The 12,720-nt window shown below is 27.9% G+C and overlaps 1 protein-coding gene across 2 annotated transcripts; it reads right to left on the bottom strand.

Moving 5' to 3' along the window:
* Positions 1 to 309: 309 nt before the first annotated feature.
* On the bottom strand, positions 310 to 8,990 carry woc (zinc finger protein without children). 2 transcript variants are annotated; one of them, XM_089226789.1, is made up of 19 exons: positions 8,162 to 8,990; positions 7,841 to 8,061; positions 7,290 to 7,400; positions 7,016 to 7,214; positions 6,730 to 6,932; positions 6,542 to 6,653; positions 6,290 to 6,447; positions 4,981 to 5,102; positions 4,756 to 4,904; positions 4,330 to 4,397; positions 4,137 to 4,248; positions 3,886 to 4,064; positions 2,499 to 2,628; positions 2,207 to 2,440; positions 1,547 to 2,137; positions 1,369 to 1,490; positions 1,163 to 1,310; positions 990 to 1,092; positions 310 to 888 (listed from the first exon to the last, which is right to left on the bottom strand). In XM_089226789.1, the coding sequence occupies exons 1-19, from the start codon at positions 8,622 to 8,624 to the stop codon at positions 714 to 716; spliced, it is 3,600 nt and encodes a 1,199-aa protein (XP_089082915.1). In that variant the 5' UTR covers positions 8,625 to 8,990; the 3' UTR covers positions 310 to 713. The 2 variants fall into 2 exon arrangements, with proteins under 2 accessions (XP_089082915.1, XP_015364465.2); XM_015508979.2 differs by having other exon boundaries at positions 7,841 to 8,085; positions 8,162 to 8,989.
* Between the last annotated feature and the right edge of the window lie 3,730 nt (positions 8,991 to 12,720).

Raw genomic sequence — 12,720 nt, 5'->3', positions numbered from 1 at the left:
AAAAAACTTTTAAATAAACTTTTTTTTATCACCCAAATGACCTAGGTACCATATTACACTAAAATGCTCTCTAAAATTTAGCGCCAGGGGCCAGAGCCCTCCCCCCTGCCACCCTAAATACGTCACTGACCTCTGTCCTAGGCCATTACATTAATACAGAGAATTTAAAAACAACACAAATATTACTTATTTATCATTTGATTCAATAATATGTGATGTCATTTTTAAATCAATATTATTTTAAGCTTTTAAGTTTAGATATTTTCTAAAATCAATAATTGATGGATCATGTTTTTAAAAATGTAACAGTTTTCTTCAATATCGCTCTGTATTTAAATAAAACAAACTAATTAAAATGTTCACTTTAGGTAGGTAAAAAATATATTTTAAAGGGTCAAAGGATTTATAGTAGATACTAGTGGTACTACTTAGGTTGTTGGACAATTAAATTGTGTTGGTAGTTGGTACAACAAACATTAGGATGCTTCTGTTGTATAAGAAGAAAAATAAAATTTTACTTACAAAATATTAATGACATTACTAAGGTAACACTTTTAAATATAACATTTGTTTTTGATACAACTAATTATCAATATTTAACAATTATAAATTATCAATACAAATAGACTCAAAAAATATTAATAATATGATATTAAAAAAAATTTCTTATAAAACTTAAAACATTGAATCAACAATAATTTATAAACTATCAACTAGGAAGATAACAAAGCAACATTAATTTCTTTTACCATTTTAACTCGATTGAGCATTTTTTCAAGTGATTCTTTATTTAATGCACAAGTTGAGTACCATACAGGGCTATCAGGTACACAAGATCTTTCAGGAGTTAGATAAAACAAATCATTTCTTGTTTTAACACTTTCTGGGCTATAAAAAAAAAATTATGTGTATAATTATGTTTATAAACATTTATAAAAACATTAAAAAAACACAAATTTAGACTGTTTGATTCAATATAAAATAATAACCATTTTGATAAGTAGAATTCATACAACTTTACAGGACATCTCAATGGATTTTCTTCATTCTCATGTTGCTCATACACTTTTTTCTTTCGAGAATTTGGTGAGTCTATAATAAAAAAAAAAACGAAATATTTTTATTTCGGTAATTGATATTGAATTAAATTTTATATGTCTACCAATGGATGCCTGTGGAGGATAAAAACGCAGTAATACATTTCTATAGGTTCCTGGTGCCTTAACACCAGACGTTGATGGCTGGTTAGGATTTCTTTTCCAATGTTTCATAATATGTGAAAATGATAGTTGCATATGTTCTTCAACACTCTAAATAGAATAAACACGAATGATAACTATATTATAATACTTACTATACTGTACTTACAGTTAAATTAAAATGTTTGGTATTGAAAAATATCAATGTGCACAGCAATACGTAGGGAGAATGTGCCCCAAGCTGTTTACTTTCCCAAAGATACTCTTCTTCAACACGTGTAACAATATACTCTAAACAAATTTTTATTATAACACATAAATTATGTTAAATGAAAAAATTGTATTACTTGTATCACTATAGATTTCAGTGAATCTTTTAGCTATTTCATTTAAAGTATCGGTAAATTTTTCAAAAGAAATATCAGTAAAAATGTTATCAATTCGTCCATTTTCAAATAAATATTGCTGAATGCCTAAACACAGATAATAAATTGTGTCTGGAGCATATTCACTTCCATTTGGTTTGCGTACCTCTTTCACAAATAAGCATAGACAATAATTTAATTCGTTAGCTGTTAACTGTAAGAGATCCAACTTAAATATATTTGTCTTTTTTATGCCACACACATAACTAGTTAATGTTTTCTCGAATTCTATACTTTTTGTACAAGCCCACTGTCTCCAGGCGTTAACTCCTAATGTATACTTGAGACACATATTTGCGTCAGGTTTAACTACAGACATCGGAATGGTATATATAGGATTTTGTACAACTTGTTGTATTAATCCTGCTTGGATGCATTGCGCTTGAGGATATTCAGTTTTGCGAGAGCGTTTTGAATTTGAGTTACGCTGAGACTGTGAACGAGGTGCACGTTTTCTTGGAGGTCGACATAACACATCTTGAGGGGAAGATATCATATTTTCCTGGGTTATATCTTTAAAAAGTATAAATATTTTACTTTAAAAGAATATTTTGTTTTGGAGTTTTTAGTTTTGAAACTTACTCTCCATTGGATCAGGTGTTTGAGGCATAATTGTAGAAGATACTAAGTTTGCTTCAACATCATCAATAATTTGATTTGTTTGATCATTTGACGTCATGGTAGATAATTCATCAGACCCTTCAAGAGTTTCTGTATCTGCTCCTGCCATATTCAAAGCCATTGCGAGAACATCATCTCCAAAAGAATTAGTGTTACGAGCACTTGATGAAACAACTTTTGTGTCATCATTGTATTCTAATAAATATTGTGTATATTAAAAAATACAATTTCCAAAGAAAAATAAGTTTGTTACCATTATTTGATACGTCGTTTTCAGTATCTGAAGATGAGCCATTATCATGTTTTAGATCGTTAGCTACCATGCCAGCCATTAACAACAGTTCTGCTTCAAATGGATCAGCTGGTGTTTCTTCTCTAATTTTCTTTAAATCAAATATTTATATCAATTAATTTAATCTAAAGCTTTTAACTGAGTTTTGGAAAACCAATTACAGTTGACTCTCAATAATTCAAACCTTTGATAATTCGAAACTTTCAGTAATTCGAAGTAAATAATCAGTTCCTTGAAAATCACGCGGTAATTCAAACAAAAACAATGCATTTAAGTACACTTGGTAATTCGAAATTAAATTTTGGGAAAACTGGCCTCTAATACTTGACAATTTGAAGGATCCTTCGTTCAATGCTCGGAAATTCAAAGTATATTCACCAAATGTATTTTATCTGAATTCTTATAATTTTTTTATTAAGAATTTACTATATAATCGAGTAGAAATTTAGATTATTATTGTCGATAACTATAAAATATTAATTACAAAATTTTTCGCTCAGTCCGAAGTCACTGTTGAGGTTTTGAGGCTTTATTTACTATAGAAAATACTATTGAAAAAATGAAACTAAATTCAATGAAGCAGAAAACCATTACAGATTTCTTCAAAAAATAATAATCTTTTATAATAATAATAAATTATTAAAAATTTTAAAATTATTAACTAACAATAAATAACTAATATGAATCACCTAATTTACTGAAATAATTAATATGTATGCATGTACAATAATAATACTACTAATACAATAATAATACTCTTTATAATTTGAATTTTTTTTGCCCTCTCGTTATTTCGAACTACTCAACAATTCGAACTCTTGGTAATTCAAAGTTTTTCATCAGTCCCATCAATTTCGAATTATCGAGAGTCGAATGTATAAACTTTTTATTATATAATACAATTACTACAAAAAAAACTTAAACATGCTAAACAATTTAATATTTTTAAAAAAACTCTGCACCATTCTTTTTTTTGTTAGAAAGAATAGACTTTTAATTTAACTTAGTTATGAACATTATCTGTGTTTTTTAAAGTTTCTTCAAATTGTTTAATTTTTAAGCAAGATACTACCAGATTTTTCTATTGTTTTAGATTATTGTTCGCTTTTTTGCATACACTTATCAAACAATATCATATTTTCTACTAGAAATCAACCTTCATAATAGAAAATGAAAATTTTTTTCTGCTGTAAAATGTCTTCACACATATAAAAAAATTTATGGTCTAGAAAAACTAGTAAATTCATGAGAAAACTCAAAATCTAAAACTAAGGTTTTCCCTGTTAAATATAATTTATAAAAAACTAGATAATAGCCTTAATTTCAACTAGATCAATTATTTGATTACCTTTATATCCTTAAAAATTGCTTTAGTAGTATTTTTAGTCGTAGGTATAAAAATTGGAATTGGCAAAGGTATTGGGAATGGCACTGGTACTGGATATGGCATTACATACATATGCATAGGCATTGGAATGTAAACTGGCACTGGAATTGGTATTATTACTCCTTTACCACCCGTTTGATCTAAAATAAATCGCACATAAATGTTGATTTTATTGATTTATTCATATAAATATAAAAAAAATTAAATCCTACCTGTTTGTACTTCTTTATCAACATTAAATGCCTCATTTTTGTAATTTAATTTTCTACCAACTTTTCGTTTAACTTTCAAAGTTTTTTGCTGAGAATTATGTACTCCATAACTCTGGAAAACCACAATATTTAGATATTTATTTATTTTTTATGAATAACTACTTATAAAGAGTTATTAATAATTTGTATTTACATCAATATCATTGTCTTCTTTACGCACAGACTGACGAGTAGATATTCTAGAAGCTGAAGATTTTTTTCCTAGTTAAAATTATATAAAATGTAATATAAAAAACAAACTAAAAACTAGAATAATTCTTTATTTTAATTATTATATTATACATGCAAAAAATAACAGAAAAAGCTGACTAATATAAATAACTAATATGTAATAATTTTTGTTCTAACTAAAATCAGTTTATATATTTTTTAAATAATTAAAAATTAGCAAACTATATTATACATAAATTAAAAATAATATTTATTTAAATTGGTAAGCATGAGTAAAAATTATTACAACTGCCAGTTATTCTGTAATACCCTGAATATATTTATTTATGTCAGCCATAAAATATTACAATATTTATTATATATTATATTTATATACAATTATACAAACCATTTTTAGATTTAGATTTAGATTTTTTTTGCTTTTTTTCTAACTGAAATAAATTTAAACAGTTTTGACTACAAAAGTTGTAGGTTGTTCCAATATGGATTGTTTTATAATTTGCTTGAGAATGTAATCCACACTTATCACAAATAATTCTAGGAAACAATCATAATGAAAAAATAAATAAATAATTGAAATAATTTATTAATAGGTTATTGAATTGAAAAATACTTTTTTGATTTTGATGCTAGTGATTCTTGTAGATGAAAAACACAGTTTAATGAACATATATATGTAGAATTATTGGAAAACATATTTTTGGTAGAAATCATATCAATGTTATACTTTTTAACCTAAAATCACATATTAATGCAAATGTTTTAATAGGTATATATAATATACACTTGGTATTTCAACAACTATGCTTGACCTTATTTTTAAATTTTTTTTATTGGTTTATACAAAAATTGAATGGATAGGTTCAGAGATATTACATCTTATAAAATATGAATAACAGTTCAAAATAAGTTAAGAATAATATTAAGAATTTTAAATAGTTTAGAAAAGAAAAAGGTAACAGTTAAAATATGATTTATCGTAAGTTCAACATGTTTTATGTTCAATAATTTGAAATAATAAATTAAAATATTAAACGATTTTAATATATAATTGCGATTGAATAATATAAATGAATATTTGTCATAATAAATCTAAATTTGACATGAGTAAGAATAGGCACAAAGGCACAATTTGGTAGTCTATCTAACATCATCGTGACTTAGGCACTTTTAGGTTTCCATTATACCTAGTTTATAGGGTATAACAGTTTCTTTTCCTAAACTTTTGACTGCTCAGAGAAATACTAATGTCATGTTCAAACTATAGCAGTGTCAGTCGAGTTAAGGTCCAACGCTGCCAGTGATCATAACATTTTTGCCCCTTACCCCTCTCATCATTATAACTTTATAACCAATAATTTTTTTTTAATAATTTAACTTATTAATGTATCCGCATAAATACACCCATATAAACAATTTTTACAAATAAAAATAATTTTAAGAAAATGTTTTGATGAAAATTACATAGTTAATATTGAATTTTAATAAACTTATAAGTTATTATTAAAATTTTTCTTGGGTATTGAACTAAAAAAATCATTGATAAAATCCAGAGTAACTTCTTATTTTTCAGATATTTAGTTTTAATACATGGCTATCCCTCAAAATTTGATGCCTTGAGTAAATGCTCTTTTTGCATCTGCGTTAACCCTGAGCAGTGTCAATTAAAATTACCACACAAATCCACTCACCCCCCTCACATCTAATGGGATGTATGTTTGGTGAATCACTTTATTTATGCATATAAATTTTACTGACTAAAATAATATTTCAGATTAAAATTTGATCAAAAAATACAGAAATTGCCTAGGAAAATGTAGCAGCTAATTATTTAAATGGATTATTCTAAATATATGATATTTATCGGCAACAAAGAACAGTACAATTTCAAAAAATAGTTTATGCAATTAAAATACACTTACTTTACATATTGAACAAGAAACAGTTCTCTTTTTTGATACAATGAATTTATTTAAACATTCATTCGAACAAAACTTAAATAAAATATTTGTATTACTTAATATTTGAAACTCATTTGTGGATGAAGAATTTAATTTACAGAAACACACATTACATATATCTGTAAATAAATATTTATTATTTATATAGGTGTTAAATTACGTAAAATATATTAATAATAATATAAGTTAGTACATATTTTAATGTGGACTTACCAATGACTTGTACTTTTTCATTTGAACCATAATCTATAACAGAAATATCTGGATCAGCATGCTTTCTTCTTGATTCATAATCTTTAGTTTGACAAAATGATGAACAGAAATCCTATAAAATATCCGTTAAATATTAAAGTATATAAAAATAATAACACATTTACTATTGATTCTTATTCAATTATTACTTTAAAATCACAACCAACTAAATCCTTTTGACAAAAACTGCACAAACTTAACTTATTTTCATACATTTCAGTACAATAAGTCCCACAAAATTGTAATAGTTTACCAGAAATATATCGACAAAACTTTCCTAAATCAACATCTGATGTTATAAGATTTTGACAGTTTATACAATTTGAATCAAAAACAGTATTTTGATAGTGACCTAAATAATACAACATAAATCATAACAAAATATTAATTTCAAATTAACTAAATTACAATAAATTATAGAATAACACTACTTACTTAGGCAATCTACTGAACAAAAATGTTTTGTTTGCCAATAGTAACTTTTATCTTCGTTTTCTAAAATCACTGATAGGCAATGCTGGCACTTTTTTTCAAATTTACACTGACTATTTTTCTTACGGTAATTTTCAACACATTCTTCTTGGCACAAATAGACAGACTTATGGTCATTTACAGTAAATTTACATAAACGAAACTGTAAATTCAATTATTTTAATCATATGCGTTAAACAATGGGTACAAGAAATAATTGTAAATAAGTCTTCAATACCCTGTTACATTGGCAGCATACTTTCTTTAATGGAGAAGATAACTCTTCAACTGCATCTATAATTTTTTCATCAATACTATCAATAGGTTTGATTATTTCCTTAGCTATTTCCTAAAATATTAATTAAATATCAATACATACATTGTTTATAAATTGTAGAATAAATATTTGAAAAATGTTACACCCGCATTTATTATCTCCACATTCAGCAGTTCAGATTATCTTTGTTAGTTTAAAATTTGAGTGAATCAACTTATTCTGAAACTAAATGGTAAGAACATCAACCATGTATGTTTTTTTGGTGTTTTACAATAATTCAGTTTTTAAGCGAGTTAAGTGAGCCATTTAATCACCCAAAAATCTAAAAAAAAAACTGATATATGAACATTAATAATGTCCTTACCAATAAGTTTCATGATAGAATGATTCACTCTAATTCAATAACTAAGCTAAAAATGAACTGTTGGAAGTAAATTTGAGATATTAAGCACTTTTAAGACAGATACAATAGCCTTTTTAATTAATATGACATAAGTTTTGAATATATTTACTCTGATTTGATTTTCTGCTTTTTTTGCTGCTTGGCGTTGTGGTCTAGAACTTGTTTTCAAAAGTGTTTCACTTAAATCATTTTGGGGTTGTTTTTCTTGGAGTATATCAGGATTTAATATCATATTATTTTGATTCAGACTCTCTTCACTTATTACATATTCTTCATTTATAATTTTATCTTCATCATTATATTCATTACAGTCATTATTTCTGGTAGATTCTAAAATATCAATTGTTGGTGAGTCTATAAAATAATATAGTTTAAAAATATTTAAAATATTGAATATGATAAATAAATAATTATAAATTGTAATTAATACCTGTAATATCTTTATCAACTATTTGGTCAGTTTGGTCAATATTAATTTCAATTTCACTGATTGATTCCATTATTTTGTTTTCAACGTTAGGAATAAACATAACAGGTGCGTCATTATCCAAGCATTCTGTTACACCTGTATCGATTTCATCAAGTTTGTTTTCACTATCCAATAGATTTTCATCAATGTGTTTTTTATTAACCCTTGTTTCTAAATCTTCATTACTAATATCATGTTCTGTGGTCGTTATCAAACTTTTAATTTCTTCACTATTACCTATTATAGGTTCATTTATGTCTACAGCGACAACTGCACATTTGTCAGGAGTTATATCACCCACATGTTCCCGGTCAGTTTTATCGCTATGAATTGGTTCAACCGCCTCATCAAATGGGATCATTAATTCGTTGTCTTCCGATGTAGTCGCTGATGAAGCGGCTTCGGTATTTAAGTCATCAGCCATTCTATACCTACAGCTATTGACTTATTTCACGATAACAGAACTATCAATCAAGAAAACTCCATTTATTAGTTATAAAATAATAATACATCAGCATATAAATATTATAAGATGTTTAACGTTATAAACTTATAAATATATTAAGGATTTTAATGATTTTATTTGACTTTAATATTTTATTCAATCACTTCAAAGTAAAAACAAAAATTTCTTATCTTCATGTTATTTGTCATTATGAAGAATTGAAGATCATAGCAGCTTGCCCAGTAAAGTTGCTCCTCAGACCGTGGCTCCTTTTAGTTCCATAGATAATAATATAACATGTATATTAATATTATTGGTACCTATTAAGATATATAGACATATAAATATTTATATATCAGCCTGCTATAATATGGTATTATGTATATTACTTATCTATGGTAGTTGGGTCATGGGTCATGTACCAGTGTACCACTGATAATTAAATGGTTGATACCGTGGTTGTATCCATAGACCACGAATTAATCCGAATATCATTCCGTGCCGTAGAGGCGTAGACTTAATATAAACATAGGTAGATATAAGAATTTATAATATCTATGCTTATAAAAGCACGAAAGAAAAAATTGTTTTGGGTCTATACAATTAGTATATGCCTCTATTGTTGCATCACACTCATCACAAATCATAAAGTATAGATTAAATAGGTTATAGAATAGAGATTACTCTCCTATAGTCCTATTACTTAGCTATGGTTTCTAGATCACAAACTATCTCACAGTCAGTCAGACAGGCCCCCCACGGCCCCACATCATATTTTTGGCTCTAGTACAGAACTAAATCCGGGCCTCTTAAATAACAATTAATTTTTTGACACGAATATACCTTAAATATTAGTTTTATGTATAGATTTTATATGATTAGAGGAGTATAATTAAAAAATAAAACATCAACAAATTTATAGGTATCCTTTATAAATTGAGAACAAATGTAATATTTACATAGTACAAACTAAAAATATATGTTATAAGTTAAAATTAAAAAAAAATTATACAAAACATTTGCTATATTTTTTTTATAGGTGAAAATAAAATAGTATGATTATTACAATTTATACTGTATGTATGTATAGTTCTGGTATCTAATAAATTATAATGCTTAATAGTAGTTAATACATAATATTTGCATAAACGCCCTACCCCTATACCATGGGTCGTTCTGTGGGGCTGCATTCAGGGGGGGGGGGGGGGTCACTGGCTACAACTACCCTGGTTGCAAGTTTTTTCAGAGCGCCAAAATTTTGTGGTCGGAAATTTGTTCACTTGAGATTTATTGAACTTTTAATTTATTTCGAAATTATTATTATTTTTTTTTTACAACAGTATCATAGATTATTGTTAAATAAATTTGTTTGAAGTTTAAACAACTATGAACTAAATAAAATATCTATAGCAATATAGATACCAGCGATCGAGAATATTATTTAATAAATGTGCAAGGGAGTAAGGTACATCCGGTTGTGTAGCACGCGTGCAGCCACACGCACTCGCTTTATGACCATGAATATGAGATATACAAGGATATTGACTGCATGTAGCGGGGATTAGGGATTCTCTCTACGATAGGAGCTTGTCGACGACACGATCATCAGACGTAAAACAAGACGACTAGCGACTGGACGACCAGAAACCACACCACACTCAGTCACCTCTCGCTCATCCATCACAGTTAATTATTTGGACTTAGTCAAATTTCAATAAATAACTGTTTGGACTTAAATAAATTCATAATATTTCAATAAATCATCAAGAGTTATCTATCTTCCATCTAACTAAATTGATTTTCCGACTGGGTATCGTTACAATTGGCGCTGTGGACAGGGTTTAAAAAAAAAAAGAACTTAGACATTTTTTGAAACTCTTTTTTTTTTGAAATTTTTCTGTCTTCTTCAATAATTGGAGAAAAATTCATCACCGAATAACAATTGGGGCCTGATCAACTTCCAGCAACTCCAGAAAAGAATCCACCACTACCACTAACAGTCAACAATCGTATTCAGAAAATCAATCCAAGCTAGACATGGAAAGTACTTCGGCAACATCTTCAACAATGTCAGCTGCGTTAGTGAGTATTAGAGTATAAGTTGTGAAACTTTAATTGTACGTCTCCTACAGTATTATTGGCTGTAGTATAGTTTAAGTAGGGTAAAATAATAGGGAAATAATAAATATTAAATAATAAATAATCAATCAATCAAAACAGCATCATCCTTACAGGTAGCGTTAAATTCAGTCAGAATGCGATTATGCGAAGTTATGAGAACGTTAGTTCTTATGCACATAGGGTAGAACAATTATATTTTAACTTATGCGTAGTCACTACCAAGGATAAAAAATATCTAAACAATCTATTGTAATAACCGATCAGTTAAAAAAACAAACATTAGTTGTATTTTTAAAGGGATTAATACCAAGTTTAAAAACAATTGTAAAATGACGTAACCCTCCCACACTTAAAGCTGCTATGCAGTTAGCTAAAGAGGTAGAAAAGAAACCGAACTTACATCCGATTATGACGCGTATCGATATTACGGCAATAATAACATGAGTCATGAATAGACAATACAATAATCAATATAATGCGAATATGCAGATTGGAATCAAATCTTCCTAAACACCTGGCAGAATCACTATTGGCCACAACAACTCTTCACTCGCAGTCACCTTCAACTTCATTTCATTGGCAGAACTTCAAAACAAAATTAAAAAAAAAAAAAAGGACACTTATTCAAATGTGAATTCTGTAAATTATAGATGTAAATAATGTAATTTCATTGTTCCCAATGGCCGATGTCGCCGAGGGCTTATTCTTAATAAAAAAAAAAAATAAAAAAAAATGCGAATATGCGATGAATAATAGAAACGAACAAAATAATAACAGACATTTTAATAATAACGGCAGTAGAAATTTTAATAATAATAATAATGCAAGTCAAAATTTTAATCATGGAGGAAGTAATAATAATTTTAATAATTTTAATAATCTTAATAAACCAAAAAAACGTCAGAATTTTAACAGATTCGCTATAAATCGTTATAATAATAATAATTTCAATAATTCAGTTTCTACCGTTGGTCTTACTATTCAAAGTTATAGCCAAATGAATTTCATACGATTAATTTGTGTCAACAAAAAAATGAATATTCATCTTTTGAAAATGGCTTTCAGAGCACTACATAGGAATTTTGGTGCCCAGTGCTAAACTTGGCATAATTCTAGTTTGCGCCCACGTGAATTTTTCAATTTTTTTTTCTGAGTTTAGAACGATGGTGCAAAAGTTAATTGGCTGAAATCATTATTTTGGAAGTTATAGCCTTCCAAAGTTTGCAATTTTACGTTTATACGCTTGCGCAAAACGCTATATTTTTCGCGCTTATAACGAATTTTTCAATTATTTTTTTTTCAAATCCTAGTTAAATCAACGTTTTTATTACCTTTTTTTCGTCAAATGCATTTTGGTTAGGGATTTCCCACTGTCCCTGTGACCTACTTAAGGCGGTGTTGCACAGCAAGTCGAGGGATATTTTCGATTTGCGGAGCTGAGCGACGGCGTCGAAGAGCGTAGCGACGAGTGCCGCTAGCAAGGCATCACTGCCCATACTACGACATAAACGTTAACGTAAAATTGCAAACTTTGGAAGGCTATTACTTCCAAAATAATGGTTTCCGCCAATTAATTTTTGCACCATCGTTTTAAACTCGTTAAAACGCATAGGTTTCCGAAAAAAAATTGAAAAATTCGCGTGGGCGCTAAACTAGAAATGTTCCCTAAAATTTTGGTGAGGCTCCTTAAATTAAATCAGTGTTTCCTAAAATGGGTGATATTGGGTATGTGAACTAAATTGAGGGCTAGAGTAGCTGGTTATGTAGGCTATGCAGGAGGACAATGGAAGTTAAAAGCTTAATTGGGGGGCACTCGATTACAAAAAGGGAAGAGAAACAGTCGGGTATGGACTGCTTCAATTTTTTCAACAATATTATGTTATTATTATTACAATATTATCCAAGTTTTAACATTTTAACACATATGCAGTACTCTGTATTTTTAGACCTTTCG

The sequence above is a fragment of the Diuraphis noxia genome, unplaced genomic scaffold, assembly GCF_037042655.1.
Source record: "Diuraphis noxia isolate RWA-SAM2 unplaced genomic scaffold, SU_Dnox_SAM2 contig0004, whole genome shotgun sequence".
Classification (NCBI taxonomy): Eukaryota; Metazoa; Arthropoda; class Insecta; order Hemiptera; family Aphididae; genus Diuraphis; species Diuraphis noxia.
Note: the sequence above shows the minus strand (reverse complement) of the source record. Positions and strands in the feature narration are given on the sequence as shown.